The sequence below is a fragment of the Artemia sp. Qi Xiang Cuo genome, chromosome 15 (assembly GCF_049724085.1).
Source record: "Artemia sp. Qi Xiang Cuo chromosome 15, ASM4972408v1, whole genome shotgun sequence".
NCBI classification, from domain to species: Eukaryota; Metazoa; Arthropoda; class Branchiopoda; order Anostraca; family Artemiidae; genus Artemia; species Artemia sp. Qi Xiang Cuo.
Window position 1 is genome coordinate 6,850,980 of NC_142808.1, and position 22,006 is coordinate 6,872,985.

Here is a 22,006-nt window from a genome sequence, read left to right on the forward strand (position 1 = left end):
TTGTAAGGTTGAACAGATGGCGCAGGCAGCATCAGCTGGTATGCCTGTTGATATGGCATCACAAGAAAGTAAAGAAGGACCAACCAGTGCCACTAATACACCTCCTCTCGGTGTCCAAGGGATGATGCAAATGGGTATGCCTGGTATGCAACAACCTCCTAAGAGCATACCAACAAGTGCAGTCGGAAGTCAAGGACCAATGGCAAATATGTCTATGTCAACAATGGCGAATATGTCAACAGCTCCTCCTCAAATGGCCAACCCTGGTATACTTGGAGCCCCACCAATGATGGGACATATGCCTGGTATGTTTACCTCTCTCTCTCTCTCTCTCTCTCTCTCTCTCTCTCTCTCTCTCTCTCTCTCTCTCTCTCTCTGTCTCTCCCCTCTCTCTCTCTCTCTCTCTTTCTCTCTCTCTCTCTCTCTCTCTCTCTCTCTCTCTCTCTCTCTCTCTCTCTCTCTCTCTCTCTCTCTCTCTCTCTCTCTCTCTCTCTCTCTCTCTCTCTCTCTCTCTCTCTCTCTCTCTCTCTCCAGACTGAACTAGCCTAACTATGTCACAATTAATAAAAATAAGATAAGAAACCTAAAATTCTTATGTAAAATTGAAGTTGTTAAATAATAGTGTATGTTTTGCACTCTGTCCTCGTCCTAACTATATTGTAATTGGTGAAATAATCTAAAAAAAACAAACAAAGTTTGAAATTCTGGTCACTTTCAAGTAATTTTTTATCTGGATCTGAATACACATGTATTCGTTTTTCTCTCGAAATCCATTTAACTGATTTTGATTTATTGTTTTTGTCTATTTTAAATTTTATTCGAGTTTATTTTGATCTAATTTATTATTCTGCATTTTTTTTCTGGATCTGAATACAGTTATATTTGTCTTTCTGTTGAAATCCATTTAACTGATTTTTGGTTTAACTTTGTTTTTGTCCATTTAAAATCTTACATGAATTTATTTTGATCTTATTTATTTAATTTTTGGTATCATTTTTAACATTTATAACATTTTTTCATTTAATAACATTTATTTGGTATTTAATTTCTTGATCATGACTTTAAGTTGGTTTAGCTAGTAATTTTTAACCCCTATTAGACCTATGTTAAACTGACAAAATTTCTTCTCTTATCAGTTTACCGTACTCTTTGGAAACGTGAATCCACGTACAGTGGAAAATTTGAACAACAAAATGATTCGAAGAAGACGCAATAAATAGATTGAATTACCTTTTTTTGCTAGCATTTACTTTAAAGTATGCAAAAAAACATTTAATTAAGAAATAAAACAAAAATCTAAATTGTAAACTCACCTAAGCTTGGACGAGTTTTGCATACAAGTCCAGTAGACATGGTCAGTCACGCGTCAACGTAAAATCAATCCAATCTTTCATCCCTTAATTCTATGACTCTCTGCCATAGGAATGACGTATGGACGGATGATAGACTTATCTATCACAAAATGAAATGACATCACTTTTGTACAATCCTAAAAGGGTTTATCCCCGATTTGCCTTTCAAGCACTCGGAGTATCTGTCTTGGTTTTTTCTACAATTAGCCATGTCTTTGCAGAAGTTCTTTGTTTTGTTCTCTGTTTTTGTTTATTATGCTTTTTTTGTATTTGATTATAATTACTCAACTGAATTGGGGCTTTTGAAAAAGAATAATCCGATAAGACGGGATTTGGTGCCCTTAACTATTTGACTGTTTTGTTCATGAAATTCATACAATAAACATTGAACACAACAACCGCCCAAGGAAGGCACAACGCGCCTGATAACAGACGGGTGCAGCCGTTTGACTCTCAACCAATTACTCAATTAATTAAAAACAAATATTCTCTGTCTCATCATTTTTTTTTCCAAAAAAGAAAATCTAAATAAATTTAATTTATTTAGAAATTTATTTCAATTTCAATTAAAAAATGAACACAGTATTTCCTCATTTAAAAAATACTTTTTCAATTTCTTTTTAAACAAACCAGTGCGTTCAGCCTGCAAAATACTTGATTTTAATTCAAGATTTTAGTTCTAGATATTGAGTGTATGTAGATAAAAACGTTAGCAAAATGAATCCAGGCATGGATATTTTCAGGGCCCAGGGCGAAAGTTATTAAAAATTAACAATAAGATCAATAATAAAATAAAAGTAATAAAAAGCTTTAAATTGGAAATCCATGATGATGAAGAGGCTGTGAGTAAATCGTTTAATTGGATAGCCTATATAAACGATAGCCTATTAAACCTAGGATATTGTAATAGCCGTGTATTCTTCTTTAGCTTATCTTCTGCTTCACTCTGTCCACTATTAGAGTAGATAGTTGGTAATAATCTTAATAAGGATGTTAGATTCTGTGATCCATTCTGGGAAAAAAATACCAAATTCCACATTTTTGCAGAAAGGAGCTTGAAACCTCTACAGTAAGGTAGTTTGATGCGCTGAATCTGCTTGTATGAATTTTCATTAAGATTCTTATGACTTACGGGTTGTTTGTAAACAAACATTTTTTACATAAAAAATTCCACATTTTTGCAGAAAGGAGCTTGAAACCTCTACAGTAGGGTTCTCTGATATGCTGAATCATTCTGATGGTGTGGTATGCTGAATCTCTGATGGTGTGATTTTCATTAAGATTCTTATGACTTACGGGTTGTTTCCCCACTTTTTTCAAAAATATGGCAAATTTCCTCAGGCTTGTAACCTTTGATGGGTAAGACTATATATATATATATATATATGTATATATATATATATTCTTCTTCGATTTAGTAAGTGTTGCCAGTCAACTTTTTCAGTTAAATGCAAAATTTTATGATGACAGGTTAGGTTAGATTAAGGTTGGTTAGGTGAGGTTAGGTTGGGTTAGGTTAGGTTAGCTTAAGTTTTTCACCCATTTCTTTTATTTATAAAAAAATTTAACCTAATCTTGCTTAACCTAAACTAACCTAACTTTGACCATCATAGCTTGCATAAGACTGAAAAAGCTGAGCCTAGAAAAAGGATTTTCGGAAATTCATTGTTGAATGTCGACATTAACCGGATTTCGGAGACATTCATATATATATATATATATATATATATATATATATATATATATATATATATAATACTTTTATTTTCACTCAGGATACACTATGAGGAGCACATTCAATAAATATAAAATATAAAGACACATCTTAAAATTAACAAGACCAGAACTACCGATTAATACAACCATCTACGTCAATCGGTTAACATCGGTTAGATTTTTTCAAAAAAACGGGAATAAATTTCTATATTCAAGATAATTTCGAGCCTTTTGAACTAAAAGCTCACACTTAATATTTATTACATGGAGCGGGTTCTTTATTCCATACATATATTTTAAAGAAGTATTAAGAGCACTTAGCAGGAAACCTAGTAGAAATTTAAGATATATAAAATACACAACATTAATTTGAGATGAAGTACAAGATTGAAAAGTTTTCAAAATCACTGCTGTAAATCTAATCAAAGGTAAAACCAATGACTGATACATTCTAGCTAATATATCCCTTCTCATATTACCCCGCAGATGAACGAGGGAACCAAACGTCTTTCTTATCTTAACTTCCAGATGGCTTATTATTAAAAGAGGTGATAGTCTTTTTACAGAAGAATATGGGACACCTAGGTATATCACCGAGTGTATATATATACATATATATATATATGTATTAGTCAGACAGAAACAGAGATATAAAAAAAGTAATTCGTCAAATGTTAAAAATTAATACTTTTACAATAGATTATGAATTTCCTTGCGACAGGCGGGATTGAACCTGTATACCCACGATCTGAGGCCACGGCCATATCCATTGCTCTATCACAAGGTAACAGAAGGTTTGATTTTTCTAAGAGTTTGCTAACATTCTTTTGATAGGCGAATTGTAATGGCTGGCGTTTACCAACTTGTTAGCAGAATTGAGGCTGGGTTTAAAGTCTGCTCAAGTCTGTTGAGCAGACTTGAGGTTGGGTTTATATCGATGGACAATTCAAAAAATGAAATGGTATTCTGGCCACAATATGGCATTTTTAGGGGAATCATACGGCGAACGAGATAGGTATAATAAAAATTTCTAAAGCTGTACTACTGTCGAAACTTCGTATCAGTGCCACTCAGCCCCAATGCCTAGACGTGTCTCTAGGCAAATTAGAAAATTTACCGATTTTTCATTTAATTCTATCACAAATTAGCATTTGGAGTCAATCTTTCATTATATATTAATTCGAAGTGATTTTTGAAAAAATACTAAAATTCTTATACTTTTGTGAATAATACCACTACTACTAACAACTCACTGCAGTAAAAAGCTGCCTGCGACCAACAAAGCTTTGCACGCTCCTCCATCCCAATTTGTTCAAAGCCTCTACGCAAATTCTTTGTGCTATTTATTGTATTCATCTAATTTCTGGTAGACCATGATAAAAAAGGCTAGTTTAGATAAAACAGGTTGAAATTCTTTCTGAATTTTTTTTTATTAGAGATATATGAATCTCTACTGACTATATATGAATTTTTTTAATTAGAGATTTATATATATATATATATATATATATATATATATATATATATATATAGAAGTTTTTAAGTCAAGTTTTCCAGTGGGAAGTTTCTCTAGCACTATCTGATACATGTATTGTGTGTGGAAAAATTTACATTTTTTTTTATTCTTTATTTATTTATCGATTATTTTTTATTTATTCCAGGTATGATGGGCGTTCCTCCCATGGGAGGAAATCCAATGATGATGCCTGGACAAGGTATGATGCAAATGCCTGGTCAACAGATGCCTGGAAGTAAGTCCTGGAAATGTTATTAATCTGGTAGTTAATTTGGAAATTAGAGATCGGAAAACATTCTTGTGGTAGGGAGGAAGAGGGTAAATGCTCAAAAGGTGGGTTCATATACCCAGTTTTCATGGAGGGTATCATTTGGTCCTCTTAGATAGCGAAATGCCCCTGCCTTTTCATTTAAAATCAATATTTAAGACCTATTTTCCTACTCAAAGCTCCGTAGCATATGTATGGTGAGGGAGTTTTTGGACCCCTGCTTCAGAAATTTTCCTGTTTCTTAAAAGCTAATATATTTTTCCCCACTTTTCCCCGCTTTCCAAATTTTCCCGTTTCTTCAAAGCTAACATATTTTTTTCCCCACATTTTTCTCACTTCCCCACTTTTCTCCACTCCCCAATTTTCCTGTCTCTTCAAAGCTAATATATTTTCCCCTCTTTTCCTCACTTTTCCCTACTCCCCAATTTTCCTGTTTCTTCAAAGTTAATATATTTTTTCAAATAGTTCTTTTTTTCCCCACTCCCCATGAAAAACAATTTGTATACATGCTTCTCTTAGTTCGAAATATTTATTTGAGAAAAGAATCACAAGTGCCAAGACACTTTTTTCCTTTTTTTTGCGGTGCCACATTACTGGATTTTTTCAATTTTTTTTCCGAATTTCAAAGAAAGTTGTAAAATTCCCAGCAATTTCTAAGAAAAGAAAAAAAAATTCTAGTCTAGTAAATAACGAAAATATCCTAATTTTGAAAGCGAACTTCTTATAGATTATTTAACGTTAGACTCGTGTGTAGAACTAAGTGCTCTTCTAGATTTATAGAAAGTAATTTTGGAAAGCTAAATCTGTAGGTTTTAAACACGAAATGGGGATATATATATATATATCCCCATTTTAATGGGGAAACTTAATGGGAAACTTAAACTTAATGGCGAAACTTAATGGGGAGTGACAGCAATTGTCTTAACTGTGCCTTTCGGCTGTCTGATACAGTCCAACCTCTGCTGATGACGTGGGTAGAGGGCTCCTAAATTTTTGTTGTCTAGACATTCACTAAAAGACATCGTCGGATCTTGGTGGGAAAAAAGAGGAAGAGTCCCAAATTGTATTCTTTCCAGGTTAATATCTAGCTTGATATCTAAAGGTGTAGGGGGGGGGGTACTTGCCTAAATTATTGTCATTAGAATCTAGCAAAAAGGGTTTTAGGACCTTAACCAAGCGTTGACGAAATCCAGCGCATGTTTTTCAGTTGGATCTTTTGGGTGTCTGGATATAATCCGTCCTCTGCAGGGGAGGGAGTCCCTAAAATCATATCATTTTGAGATTGCCATTAAAGATTGTTGGAACTCGACCAAACTCTGTGGGAAGTAAGATTTAGTGGTCTTGTTATGCTTTGTGGAATCAGGATCCGACGTGCCCTTCGTGGGGAAAGGGGAGAGATCCTGGAATTAATGTGTTTAAGACGTTTAGCCAAAGGGATTATCAGACCACTATTAATAATTCCATTAAAAATTATTTTTATCATTCAATTTGTTCGGTTTAAGTTTCTTTGTCTTTTTTATATCTTTTACGTTAATGTAATTTATATTTCATAGTGTTCCCTGGTGTTGGAATGCCACATATGCAGCAAGGTATGATGCAAGGGGGGATGATGCCCCCAATGACTATGCCACCCATGGATATGTCTGTACCTCCCGTGAACGTACCACCCGTTGATGTGTCTAAGCCTCCGGCTACAGTGGTAAGTTTTTTTGGAAGTTTCTAATTTCTTTTTTCTATTTTTATATCGAAAGGAATAACCAAAGAAGAAGGACACAAAGAAAAAAATAGCTCAGAAACTATGTGAAGGCTCGCAGAATGAAAAATCTAAAGTGGAAGAAGCCAATTATAGTTCACAAAAAAAAAAAAAAAAAAAAAAAACGGGACTTCAGGCCAAGGAAGTCAAGAGGAGACAAATAGATCGTGAATATTTCGCCCCTCTAAGCAACAAGGCCTTCCCAGCGAAATATATATATATATATATATATATATATATATATATATATATATATATATATATATGTATATATATATATATCTGCAAAATAATGGTTTTCTGATTTATTATCATTTTATTGTGTAAGACCTTTAATATATACTATTGTTGAGTTAAATTCAAGGTTTAAAAGTAAATTTTAAAAGCCTGTGGTGAACGAGGGGGGGGGGGGGGTAGGAAGAATTTGGCAACTATCCTATATAATTTGTTTCACTAATTGAAATCTTTCTCATTCTCTTATTTAGTTTTTGTTGTACCTCATATTTCTTTTTCCGTTTCGTTTTATGTAGAAGCAGTAAACAAATCAATAAAAAAAATAGAGAGGGTAAAATAAAAGCAATAAAGGGGAATAAACAAATATACAGTTGAATTACCTTTGTTCAATCTGATACGTAGCTGAACAGATGAAATAAAACCGAAAACATAAACGTTGTTAGAAACAATAAACAACGATGGAAATCTGAAAGATGCAGAAATAAAGCGGAAAAATATTAAGTTTGAGGTGAAAAAATCATATTGAAAAAACTAGAAGGAATTACAAAATGAAAGCGGAACGATAAAACAAAGATAAAATTATACCATTGAGGCACTATTTCCTAATCCAGAATGTAGCTAAAAAAGAAAAGCACAGAAAAATGGAAGTCATGAACCAAAAAATTGCGGAAGTAAAACAAAACATTGAAAATATAAGAACAGTACAAATTTCAAGAAAAATAAATAGAAAAAGAAAATAATAATTGTAAAACATAAGAACTAGAACAGATAAAAAAGTGAATCAGAAAAAGCTATAACTTCCACCCAAAAACGAAACGCTATTATTTCTCAAAGTACCAAGGACAGTGAAATCTGATTGTTTGAATTGGTTAAGTGAAAACTTACATAGAAATATAAATGCCAAAAAAAAGGGGGAAAAAAAGGGCCAAATATGGTAGCAAATAAAAAAAGAAGAAATTTGGGTGAAAAATCAGCGTAGATCATCTAAAAACCTGTGGCACCAAAGAGCTTAAGAAGATGTCGTTTTCTTTAGAAATCTACAGATTATTATTGCTTGAATTTTTGCAGGGGAAAATTTAATTTAACTAATTAAATTTATTAGAACTTTCTAATTGGAATTTATTTAGAATATAAATTGGAACTTAAGTAATTAAACTTTCTAATAACTAGTTAGAATTTAACTAATAAGTTCAGTTTGTTTATTTTCATGGTTGCAATAACAGCAATGGCATGTAATACCAGCAGCAAACAACAGCAATAACAAAATGGCATGATGTAGGACTGCCCTAAAAACTTCTGAATTTTGAAAGAAACAAAAAAAAAAATATATATATACAAAAAATTGTCGTTTTCAGGGACGAATAGACTTAAAAAAGGGTTCAGAGGGTAGAAACTGTCTATTTTGATGTTCAAAATAGACATTTTTAAATAAGTTCTATTTAAAATGGGTGTAAATAATTATAAATTCTATTTTAAAAGGGGGTAAATAATGTCTATTTTGATGTTCAAAATAGGGGCTTTAAATAAGTTCTGAAACCCGGTTGGATTAAAATTGTGAAACAGGACAAAACAAAAACAAGGGACATTTTCAGCCTTTGAAATAAAATGGGACGAAAGGGTAAAGACTTCCACCACGTTGTCAAAAGTGCAAAAAATATGTTAAAAACAGTAAAACTCACCCTCTAAGGAGGTATCAGAGAGGGGGGTTAGGGGGTTTGAAGACCCTTCCCTCTGAAATCTTTTTCTGACTCGTAAAAACGTAACAAAAATGGATATAAAACAATTTTTATGCGTTTTTTAGGTTCTTTTTTGTGTACCCCCGCCCCCCGAAAAAAATTCTTGTGTAAAACACACATTGAAAAAAAAACCTGGATACGGTCCTGTCAACCCCAGACCATTTATTTTGTCTGCTTTCTTCATATCCTTGCTTCGTATGCAAAAGGGTGGCTCCACAAAATTTTGGGGGTTTTGTTGTTATTAGTTATAGATTTGGATGTCTTCTGGTTTTTAGAATTGCATGGTTTTCCGTTTTTTTTTTTTTTATATTAATACTGTTTTTGCTTTAATATACTTTCTGTCATGATTACAGCTTCCGATACAGGCAACCCATAAGCTAATTAATTAAGAACCCACGTTGTGCACGCATGCACACGAAGGTATGGATGTACGACACAAAGGATTGTCTCGCGACTGAATCTTGTAGTTTATTGTATCGTTTTGATAAATCAAGTTTTTTTCGTTACGTTTAGCCCCTTTTTTCTTTTTTACAGATTTTTTTTCATTTTGTAATATTTTCTGATTTTTGGTTTTTAGCTGTTTTTGACTTCGATTTTTTCCCCTCTTGTTTTTTTTTTTTTTTTTTGCACTGCTTTCGATTTTGGCTGCTCTTTTTGGCAGAATGGTAGACGCATCTTGCCTTGTTCATATCGCAATCAAACAAGGAAGTTCATTCTGCATTTATGGAGGCCAAATTTCCTGTAATGCCCATTCCCCCCTCCCAACTGCCCTCCTGTCTTCCAGCTTTTTAGTTGTTTGCTACCGCAAGTTTTTTCAATATGTCTGGTTTGAGACCCAAAGTAGGGCATACAGCTGGATACAGATGGTAAATTTGTCACTACCGAGTACCACTTAGTCCTTAAAAAGACCTTAGACCTTAAATAGTCCTTAGACCCTTAAAAAGGGAACTAGTTAATATTTTTTCCAGATGGGGGGGGGAAGGTCTTGAAGCCAACATTGATTTTCAGTTCATGATATTAACGTTTTCAAAGAGAAGAGGGGGTGGTTGTGTTCCCCATCTTATTTTTCTCCTTATTTTCGTTTTTGTATTGTTTTTTTTTATTGGAGTAATCATTCTTTTTCTCCACACCCCCTCACCTTTTCGTTCTCTCTTTCATTCCTTCCTCTCTATGTCTCTGTGTTTCCTAAAGCTATTTTTTCTTGTTATCGTTGGGTTTTTGGTTGTAATGCTAATGCTGGCTAAATAGTTTAAATCTGTTCAAAACATAGTAAAGACGAACTGTTTATCACACCGCTTCTTTTGTAGATCGATCCCGAAATTGTTGCTCGGGCAGCTGAATGGAGTGAACACACAGCTCCTGACGGAAGAAGCTATTACTATAATGCTAAGCTTGGATCTTCTGTTTGGGAGAAACCTCAAGCACTTAAAGATTTAGAAGGTATGGTTCTAAGATTTTTTCTAAGATACATTCTAATGTGGTTCTAAGATAACCAAGATACTTTAATGTATCGCATCTTCAGAAGCAGAAGGGAGTATCCTACAGAATAAATAGCAGTGTCCGTGACCTAATAAATATACATGTAAATGCAGCCAAGGTGAAATATTGACTAATTAATTCTTAACAGCTTAGATGGTAATACATGGGATAAGTAAAATTTCTATTTGCAGGGTCGTGGATTTGAGCCCTTCTCCTGTCAGTAAAAGGGGCAAATATTAAGAATATTTATATATATATATATATATATATATATATATATATATATATATATATATATATATATATATATATATAAAACAGTTCATCTCTATATCTTCGCAAAAGAGTATGCGCTATGGTTTTCTTTTTTCCTGTTTTCCGCGCGTTGTTCACCAGGCTTTACTGGTATTTTTTTTTATATTTCCCCTCTCCAACACGTGAAGGAAAGTATATTTAACCACCTCTACAGGGGGGGGGTCCCTCTTTTGATCAATTTGGACGAGTAATCAGATCCAAAAATGGTGGCCTAAAATCCGCCTTTTCGTCCGCTTATAGAATTTTTTCTGTTTATTTAAGGGGTATTCAAAAAAGTACGGGGAATTCTTTATTAATTGTTCTGCTACAGTGGATATAATTTTCAACGTATCGCCTGTCAAGGTCGATGTACTTGTCCATGTGGTACTTCTATTTTTTAAGAATATTTTTGAAGAAATCTTTAGACTTCTTTATGGCCCTTTTTACTTTATCACTACCATTAAAATCGACATCTTTCAACTGTTTTTTTTTAGTTTTTAGGACAAAAAATCAAATGAGGCCAGATTTGGGCTATTGTTGGATGTTTCAGCGATTCCTACCGAAATTATCTCAAAAATTCTTTTATAACGCGTGAGGGACGCGCTCAGGCGTTGTCAGGTTAGAGGATTCCGCTGTTCAGCTGCCGTGGATATTTTTCGGCTAAATTTGTTCCACTTTTCCTCCAAATATCGACATAATTGGCTTCTGTGACAATTTTCGGTTCTTCGAAAAAGTCAATAAGAACTTCTTTAGGATCGTGTAAATCGTTTTAAAACGTGTAAAACGTGGCAACCGTTGAAGACAAAATATTGATGGAAGAAAATCCGCGTATTTTTGAATGTCCCCTTTACTCTGTATTACAAAGAGATCTATTATATTTTGATTACTTCTTGATAATATTTATTAAAACACAATCATTAACTCAATTTATTGAATTCGTATTTTATGTCAGATAGAAATCAAGGAAAAAAAACTTAAAAAATAACCTAATCATCTAAGCTTCAGCTGAATAAATTGAATGAAACTTATTTAAAAAGATTAAAATCACAAATTTCTAAACGCAATAGTTACAAAATAAAGCAAAAATCACAAGAAAAAAACCGTAAAAAATAATAAAACAAAAAAGAATGATAAACCAGATGAAGTCAAACAAATCGGAAAGTTAATGGGTAAATTGGGGTGAAAAATCAGGAGAATGGAAAATAAGTAAAACAAAAAACAGACAAATTTAAAAGATAAACAAGGGAGTAGATTAAATAGAAAGATAAGCCGAAATAGTGTGAAAACCGAAAAACAAATTACATTCATTTCACATCATGAACACCATAAACCATAAAAATTCCATTTCCCGAAAACCATAAAATTGGATGTGAAAATGGAGTAAAGAAGTGGTAAACAAAAGGGGGAAACGAGGGGAAATTACAATAGATATGGGGCTCAAGTATTGAGAAACTTAACAATAAACGATACCTTTCTGTTGGGTTTTTAAAGAGAAAATAAACAGTACCATGTTGGAAATTGGATGGGGTCGGGGTGTAAGAGAATTGCGGAAATTTAGGGAAATATCTAGAGATTTGGCCAACTATCTTTGACTTTGTGAAATTTAAATACAGAGTAATCGCGCCCCTTTTTAGAGAAACTTCTTTTAGAAGTTTCTTTTAGAAACTTCTTTTAGATAACTTCTTTTAGAAGGTAAGAGTAAGTGACCTCTATAAATGATTTCTAAATTATTTTCTGCTATTTTAGGGTACAGTCCTTCCTGGGGTTAGTATTGACCCCCTCCTTCCGATAAAGAAAAATTCGGATAAATGATTTCTTTATTATTTTCGGTGATTTTAGGGTAGATTCATTCCTGAGCTTAGTTTTGACCACATCCCTCCGATACTGAAAAATTATAGCTTCTAATTGGTTCAGTAAATGATTTCTACATTTTTTTCGTTTATTTTAGGGTAGATTCCTTCTTGAGGTTAGTCTTGACCACCTCCTTCGGAGAAAGAAAAATTCCGATTAATGGTTTCCGTTTTATTTTTGGTTATTTTAGGGTTGATTAATTCCTGATCTTAGTTTTGACCACCTCCCTCCGATAATGAAAAATTATAGCTTCTAATTGATTTAATAAATGATCTCTATATTTTTTTCGGTTATTTTAGGACAGATTCCTTCCTGAGGATGACCTTGACCACCTCCTTCAGATAAAGAAATATTCCGATAAATGAATTCCGTATAATTTTCGGTTATTTTGGGCAGATTCATTTGTGAGGTTAGTCTTGACCACCTTCCTCCGATAAAGAAAAATTATAGCTTCGAGTTGGTTCAAAGATGATTTCTATTTTGTTTTCGGTTATTTTAGGGTAGATTCCTTCTTGAGGTTAGTCTTGAGCACCTCCTTTCGATAAAGAAAATCTCCCATAAAGGATTTCCGTATTATTTTCGTTTTTTTTTTAGGGTAGATTCATTTCTGAGATTAGTCTTCAGCACCTTCTTCCGATAAAGAAAGAATCCGATAAATGATTTTAGCTCAAGCTTGTGGTTTGATTAATCTGACCTTCAGTATTATCATTATGCAAGGAAATAAAACAAAGGGGGCGGAAGTGAGAAACAAATTCTAGTTCAATATTTAAAATATGCATATGGTAAATGGTTTCAGTTTCTTAATTTCTGGAGGCAATTGTTTCTGAAAGATTATCTACTTTGTTAGTGTTTTGGAATGTGTTCATTCTGTCGTGTTTTTTAGCTGCCAAACTTGCTGCTGCTCAAGGCATATCCGTCACTGCTCCACCGACTCCCGCACCTCCTGCAACGGTAGCACCAGTTATTGTATCAACGCCTGCACCAGTAGCTGTATCAGTAGCCATGGCAACAACAACGCCAGCAACGACAATCGCACAAGCTGCTGCAGAACCTGACAGATACGAGGCAGAAACAGCTGTAGCTGCTGTAGAAGAGCCAAAAGAGAAGGAAGAGGAAAAGAAAGAAGAATCCAAAGAAGAGAAGAAAAAGGAGGAAGCAGAGTCAGTTAAGCCGGCTGTTCAACAAGACAAGTCAAGGCCTGTTTCAAGCACTCCTGTTGCTGGCACTCCTTGGTAATTCTTTTTTCTGGTCGTACGTTTATACTGGACATGTAGACATGTGTTGTGGGTACTTTCTCGGGTAGGTAGGGTATACTCTGGTTGTATATCACAAAACACTGTCTGCAATCTGCCTTCCTATAAAATAATTCAAGGCGTGTGTCTTCCCCAACAATAAGGGGAATCTGTTGACCCCTTCCTACAAGAAGCACCCTTGTAAGCTATAAAGAAAAACGGTAAATTTATAAATACTTGGAAATTTTGAATAATTTAACGTAGCTATCTCTAAATCTAAAATTCATTTTAACAACTTTGAGAAGTCAAGCTCTATTCTTTTTTTTTTTCTTTTTTTTTATAAAATTAACGCTTCGAAAAATTACAATAGTAAGCATTAATTTATGTTGGCCAAGTTTAAAAAGAGTAGAAGGCCAAGTTTCAAAAGAGTGGAAGGCCAAGCTTTAAACCGCTCTTATGGGTGCCACAATGTTCCAATATTTACCACAATGTTCACAATAGTTTAGAAATATTCGTAAACCGTAGGATTTTTCCTTTTTTTTTATTACAATAGGTAAAAAAGAAAATTGTGTGCTCTTTCAACTTCACAGAATTTGACGCCTGCTATTATTATGTTGTTTCTTTTCTGAATTATGGTTAATATTCTGAGGATCGCAGCCGTCCGTCATTAGGTTTCTTAGCCTTCCTCGGGTGGTTGTATGTATATATAGTTTGTTTTATATTTGTTTTAAATAAACCAAGTCAAGTCTTGTATGTATATATGTTACTGTGTATGTCTGAAATCTGGTTAATGTCGACATTCACCGGTGAATGTCCAAAATTTCTTTTTCTCTGCTTAGATTCAATTAACATTGCGAATCAGTTTTTTCAGTGTTATGCAAGCTTTGATGGTAAATATTACAGTTTGGTTAGTTTAAATTAAGTTATTTTTTTCTCGGAAATGGGTTAAAAATCTAATCTAACCTGTCACCATCAATCTTTGCTTAACACTGAAAAATTTGACTGGCAACGCTGACTAAATCCAAGGAGAATAAAAATGTATTTCGGACATTCATCGGTGATGTCATATATCAATTTCGGACATTCATGATAACATATATGTCTCCTTCCAGGGAATTTGAAGCTAAACTTATCTATTTGAAGCTAAACTAAACACTTAAAATTTTTGCTGAATAAATTTGGAACCATAAACTGGATCAAATAAATTATATATATAAAAAAATCAATAAATGTAAAGTAATTCCGCGAAAACAATCCTAAGAGTGTCGATAGTCCTAGGCTGTCAGTGTAATTTCTGTGTTATTATTTATATCATTATTATTAATTACCTTTTGACACCTTGTATATGTGTGTTGTTTGGACTGGAGATAGACGAATATTCTTCTGGAGTTCCTATGGTCTCCCTTCTATTACTGCTTTAATACTATATATTATTAATATTAATTTCAATAATTATTTATTGATAATTTCTATAGGTGTGTTGTTTGGACTGGAGATAGACGAATATTCTTCTAGAGTTCCTATGGTCTCCCTTCTTTTACTGCTTTAATACTATATATTATTAATATTAATTTCAATAATTATTTATTGATAATTTCTACAGGTGTGTCGTTTGGACAGGAGATGGACGAGTATTCTTCTATAATCCCTCAAGCAGAACTTCAGTTTGGGAAAAACCTCCAGAGCTACTGAACAAGCCTGAAGTTGATAAACTCGTTACCAATGTCCCAGATGCTGTAAAAGCTCTCCAGGTATTTTTTTATCTAAACTTTTTAATTCAACTAAATAGGAATTCCTTTAAAAAATTTAGCCAAATGTTTAATTGTAAATCTGTAAGAGTAGGGCTAAGTCAGGCTAATCAAAAAATGTAGAGCTGAATTCAGCTAATTAAAAAATCTACAGTTGAGTTCAGCTAATCAAAGAATGTAGAGATGAATTCAGCCAACCCAAATTATAGAGCCGAATTCAGTTAACCGAAAAATGTAGAGTTTAATTCAGCTACTTAAAAAATTCAATTAATTCAGCTAGTCAAAAATATAGAATTGAATTCAGCTAATCGAAAAAATTTAAAGCTGAATTAAGCTAATCATAAATTTAAAGTTGAGTTCAGCGAACGCAAAAATTAGCTAATCAAAAAACGTAGAGCTGAATTAAGCTAATCGAAAAATGTAAAGCTGAATTAGCTAATAAAAAAAAATGTAAAGTTGAATTCAGCTAGCGGAAAAATTAAGTTAATAAAAAACATAGAGCTGAATTCTGCTAATCGAAAAACGTAAAGCTGAATTGGCTAATCGTAAATTTAAAGTTTAATTCAGCCTAATCAAAAAACGTGGAGCTGAATTCGGCTAATCGAAAAATGTAAAGCTGAATTCAGCTAAAAAAAAATGTTGAGCTGAATTCAGCTCATCGAAAAATGTAAAGCTGAATTAGCTAATCAAAACTAAAAATTTGAATTCAGCCAACAGAAAAATCCAGCTAATCGAAAAATGTAGAGCTGAATTCAGCTAAATAGAAATAGAAAACTGGATTTAGCTAATCAAATTATATAGAGCTGAATTAAAATATTTTAGCCCCTGTCATAGCTCTAAATATTTTTTTAGTCTAGAATTTTGTATCTTGAAGAAACATGATACTGTCTTGTAAAAGCTAGTCCAGTCTGTGGTTGCATATGTGAAAAAATTTTAGCTGAATTGCAAATCTTTCTAATCCTTTCAAAGCTCTTCAGGTAAAGATTTTATTGTCTGTAAAGATTGTACTCCTTTGAATAAGTAGGCCTAACTTGCCATTTTGTATTTGAAAAAATGTAGACCTGAAATCAGCTTTTAAAAATCTTACATCCCAAATGGCTGTCTTAGAAAAGAAAATTAAATGATTAATATTTAGGTTAAGTGATTAATGTTTGAAAATTTTATGTCAATATTTTATCAAACAGATTTTTATTGATTATATATAATGCTAAATATTTTATAAAATAAATGTTATGTTAATTATTAATATTTAGAAGTTAAAATTCAGAAAAATACTGATCGTAATTTACTAATACTTATTTTTAATTATTATTTTGTTAAATTTGGAAAGATGTAAATTTCTCTGGATTAAAACCTTCTATAGTAATCGTAAAAGTTATAGTTATATAATAATATATATATAAAAAAAAGTTTTTATTATAAAATTATTTAAAAATTTAAATATTATAAAAAAAATTATAAATTTTTATATAATATATTTAAAAAAAATATATATATATAAAATGAATAATATAAATTATAGTTAAATAGCTATATATATATATATATATATATATATATATATATATATATATATATATATATATATATATATATATATATATATATATATATATATATATATATATATATATATATATATATATATATATATATATATATATATATATATATATATATATATATATATATATATATATATATATATATATATATAATGGTAAGATTAAAATAAAAGCAAATTAAAAGTAAAGTAATTTCTAATTGAAAGTAAATTAGTGTAAGTAACGATGCGTCTGCCGGGTCCACAAGTGCTACAAATATAGTGCATTTTAGTAGGCATGACGCATCTTTTCCAACCTAAGTTAGGCATATCTTGTAAGTCATTTCTTTTGACTTTTGAGCCATTCGGGGTTTCATCCTTTTAAGTCTGATTTTGATAAAAAAAATTCCTGGCCTTTCAGCCAAAGATGTACGCCTGAGGGGAGTCTCAGGTTCCTCCCAAAATCCCAAAATTTCCTGATTTCTGTGGACTTCTCATCAAATTATTAACTAAAATTTGTTTTTCATATTGTTGCCCCCCCCCCCTCCCTGAAAAAAAACAACCCGAGTGTACATGCCCGACTGCCATCCAGCTCCTGTGTTGAACATTGTCTGCATAGAAGGACAGGGATAATAGGTTGACATATCAGGGTCTCGCGTATTCCACCGCTGAGTACTCCACTTATAATTGAATAAGTTATAAGACGACACTAGTAAGATAACTATGAAAAACAACAATGACACGAAGAAATATTTAGTCTGAGAACAAATAGTAGAAGAACAAAGCAAATCTTTTGATACACGCCCTGTTTTGACGTCTAGAAGAAAACACTTGGAACTAACACCTTTTCTCCAATTGTTTTCAAAATGACACCCCTGTTTTGTGAAATTAAGGAGCTTTAAATTTGTCTGTCCGAAAAGTGATGCGCTACCCCGGTATTGTTGGACAAAACTACTATTAAATAAAGCTGTTGCAGTTCTGCCCTCTCTTACGCCCAGGGAAAAATCTTGATTAGACCCCTCCCCCCCGGCATGTGTTACACAAGATTTTCAGGCCAAATTTTAACAAAATTTCATTTATTAACAAAATTATTTTCAGCTTGTTAAATAATTAATAATATGTTTTTTAATTATATTTTATTCATTATTTGATTTATTTAATTATTTTTATCCAGTTATTTTTTATATTTTTTTAATTAATCAAAATTTAATACTTATTTTCATTTATTAAATGCGCCCTCTACTTTATTTCAATAAAAATATAATTATAAAAATTACAAAATGATTGTAACTGTTAGATTATCTATTTGAAGTTTGCACTCCTTAAATTTCTGCGTCCGGGGCAGGTCCCCGCTATGTCCCCTCCTTAAAACTGCCTATGAAAAAAAGTTGTTATAAGATGTTTAAATTATTAGCATGTCATGTTCTTTGGATTTACCGTCCTGTCAGAAGCACTGCATAGTAGGTGGGTATATACTACCTAAAGTTTAATTGTTGTTTTTTTTAAGTATTTCTGTTAAGATTCTTAGGTATTTCTTTAAAGTTAATTATTTAGTAATTATCCTTAAATGGCGCAGGTATCGTGAATTATCTTTTCTACATCTCTTTATTTCTTGATACTGGTAGATGGTAATAAGCTTACCTAAGCTATGGATGTCAGGTCTTCAGGTTAGGATATTCTGGCAAGAGACTTGAATTTGAACCTGATGATGACGGGCACAGGTCCTGTCGACCTGTGCCATCTACCATTACCATATATAAGAGTCAGGTTGGCGTCAGAGAATATATCTCTTTATTTCACTGCTCAGTTTTTGTAACCTAACTTAGGGTGGTCTCTGATGAAGTAAGTAAGTATGAATTAAGGTATATATACTATAGAAAGACTTATCTGCCTTCCCATCTTTCAAAAAAAAGAAAAAAAAGTTTAGAATAAGTACTTTTTAAAACGAAAGAAACTAAAATGGAACTCAAGAGATTTCCATCTGGCTGAGCCTGTTTTAATTGTGGTTTCTATTTATAGTTTTCATTATAATATAGTTTTCATTATAATATTGTAATATATATATAGTTTCATTTGGTTTCTATGTTTGTTTATATTTATTTTTTTATTTCGCTGAAGACGGTTGTTGGTCATGCAACAGAAATATTTGCTTGAGTTTTATTGAAAATACCAAGGATTATTTTTTGGGGGGACTTTGTTAAATTTATTATTGCTGATAGGTTGGGTATGGGAGGAAGAGGAGCTGGAGAGGTAAGGGTAGGCAGGGGCTAAGGTGGGGTTGGTAGGGCAGGGTGGGGAGGGAAGGGGGAGTTGAGTATTGAAGAGTGATAGAGACTGGATTTGTTATTATCATTTTTCTTTTATATTTTATTTATCTATTATTGTTTTTAATTCAGTTATTTATTTATCTATTATTTTCATATATATAAGTTATAGTTTTTTATTTTTGGTTTATTCATAATAGTTTTAATTAAATAGTTGAGGTTTAAGTAAATCGTCCAGTTAATAGGTAAGTAGTTTCATGGACTTTCGCGCGATCACAAAGCTTCATAGGTTTTCTCCAGCGCGAAAGTGTTGTTTAATTTATTTATTTGTTTGTGAATATGGATTAATAAACTTATGAACTTATGAAGTTATCATAATAATGAAAAAAAAATTAAGTAAAGAATTTTTAAGATATATATGGTTGTGTACGGTTCAACTTCAAAATTGAAGTTGTTGTGTAAGGTCCAACCTCAAGCTCAACATTGCTCCATGGTGCTGGTGCATGTGCTGGTGCCATGGTGCTGACTTTTGGCAATAGGTCCTTCCGCACGCTCCAATTTTTAAATAAAACCTGATGGCGAAGAAAATAACTGATAAAACTTGAAATGCTTTAGGAGTGGCTAATAATAGAAAAAGCAGAAAATAATCAAATAATAAAAAAGACAATATGTATAGGGGTTGTAGAAGTTGGTAGAAGCTGCCAATAATAGACCAAAATAAAGAGACTTGAATATTCGTTCTAAAATATGAGCCTGCAAAAATACATATAGGAGACATATCTCTCTACTTCTACTACGTTAACGCTGCTGCGTTTATGACGTGTTTAATCCGAGGACTTGAAGCCTGCTCTTTTACTTGTTTCTAACCTTACCTGTTGTTGGACGGTTTCAGTCCGTAAAAAGGTAGCGTAACTTTTAATATATGATCGAATAAACCTTCTCTCAACTTTCCACGAATATTCGTATTATGCGATGAGGACAAAAAAAAATATGGGAAGTATCATTTTCTACTGAGTCAGTCAATTAGGATATGTTGAAGCCTATTTTGTAAAGTATTCCATATTGTGCGGTTAATAAACTTTTCTGTTGTCCAAATAGTTTTGGTCCTTAAAAAGAGCACTATAACTTAATTTGCGACCCAACGTGTCCTTTTTCTGTTTTCAATAGCCATTTTTTTTTAGATTATGCGATTAACAATTAAACATCGAATGGGGATAAGTCTATTTATTAGACAGTGAAAACATATACAAAAGTCTGCATATTTCGACCACATATACAGCAATTGCCATCAGCAGCTATATAATTGCTGTATATGTAATTGAAATATCCAGACTTTTGTATCTGTTTTTACTGTCTAAATAAATGGACTTATCCCCGTTTGAATGTATATTTTTTCGTCATAGAAAGGCATTATGATCTTGGAAAAAAATACCTAATATAAGGTATTATGTCTAAAATTATGAGATGATGCCAAAAATGATACGGAAAAGACACATGAGAGACACGTCTCACTTTACTAATTTAGTGCTAATGCGTTTATGACGTCTTAAAACCAAGGATGTAATTTGTATTTTTTTGTTCTTATACTTGCCTGATCTCTTATTAATTTTCTTGTGTTTTTAAAAACAGCACTAGAACTTTTAACTAAGTTGTTCAAGCGCGGCTTTTTAAGCCTGTGGTGTAATTTCTACACTACATTACCTGTTTGTGAATTTACCTCCATTGGCTACTTGCCAATGGCGAGTAGCCAATTATGCATTTTTGCCATCCAGCCGGAACCAAACGAAAGGCAGAAAGGGATGGAAATAGGTCATAAAAAAGGATTTAAAGGAAGTTGGAACTTCATGGGAGAAAGTAAAGAGTAAATATTTGAACAGATTGGAGTGGCGGAGGAGCTTGATATGCTGTACTGGCCTCAAGCGGCTTGGTGCGGCAATGTGCTGTTAGTAGTAGTAGTGGCATCTTTAAGAATGATAGCCGAAAGTGCTAAGAGCGGGGTATTAACGTTGGAATTAATCTTACGCAGAAGTCATCATTCTGTAAACAAGATCCCGTTTTTCATAATTGTATTATTTATTTATATAATTATTGTATAACTTATTTTATTTATTTTAAGGCTGAGGCTTAAACCAAACCTGAAAAAAAGAAAGCCGAGGAAAGCCCTCAGGATATAAACAAGATGCATTCCAGCCCATTTTTTCATTATTTTATTATTTATCTGGTACTTGTATGATATAGCCCCTTACCGGTCAAGTTGTTCATTCATTGACGCATTATAGAACCGTTTTGTTTCTTTCTGCCTAGCGTGAGACGTGAGACACGACAAAGAGATATGACAGAATAGAAGGAAAATATATAATTTGGGCTATATGTTTCCACATTAGGGGGAGGGAGAAATTATTAGGACAGTGTTAAGTCAGAAAGCATTTCTTACTTCATAATATGCAGAATAATTGTACCTAACATATTAGGCATGCAGACCCGCTACATTTACCCCCCCCCCACCCCCCAAATGTGCCAATAAGTAGCCCAAATTTGTTTCAAAAGTATTATATTTTTGTCATACTTTGGTATATTTCATTAGGATTGAGCGTAAAGATATTAGAAGAATATTAGGTAGGGGTTGTATCATACAAGTACCATTTATTTATATAATTATTATATAATTTATTTTATTAATTTTTTTAAGGCTGAGGCTGAAACCAAACCTGAAAAAAAGAAAGCTGAGGAAAAACCTCAGGATATACCTCCTGAAAAGAAGTCAAAAAGTGCAGATGGTAAGTACTTCAGTCTTTACTGTATGTAATGCTAAATCTGCATTGAGTCCTACATCTTGTTTTAACGAATGTGTCATCCTTCATTGGTGTTTCAAGTAAAGACAACAAAAATATTTGCTGTTTTTGCTCCACCATCTTTTTGCCCCAACAAGAATTTTTCTCAAATTTTTATAATATTGGATGGAAAAGTCATTTTTTGACAACACTGTTTAAGCCTCTATGTTTTAAGTTCGATGTTTTGTT

The 22,006-nt window shown here is 32.6% G+C and overlaps 1 protein-coding gene across 1 annotated transcript in view; it reads left to right on the forward strand.

The window, feature by feature from the left end:
• Positions 1 to 22,006, forward strand: part of LOC148943275 (uncharacterized) — a 114,317-nt gene that overhangs the window by 32,881 nt on the left and 59,430 nt on the right. The window contains exons 7-13 of the mRNA XM_089101567.1: positions 8 to 305; positions 4,730 to 4,819; positions 6,406 to 6,551; positions 9,883 to 10,015; positions 13,083 to 13,431; positions 15,035 to 15,182; positions 21,676 to 21,763. Coding sequence (XP_088957693.1) covers positions 8 to 305; positions 4,730 to 4,819; positions 6,406 to 6,551; positions 9,883 to 10,015; positions 13,083 to 13,431; positions 15,035 to 15,182; positions 21,676 to 21,763 — 1,252 coding nt within the window. The remainder of the gene's footprint in view (positions 1 to 7; positions 306 to 4,729; positions 4,820 to 6,405; positions 6,552 to 9,882; positions 10,016 to 13,082; positions 13,432 to 15,034; positions 15,183 to 21,675; positions 21,764 to 22,006) is intronic.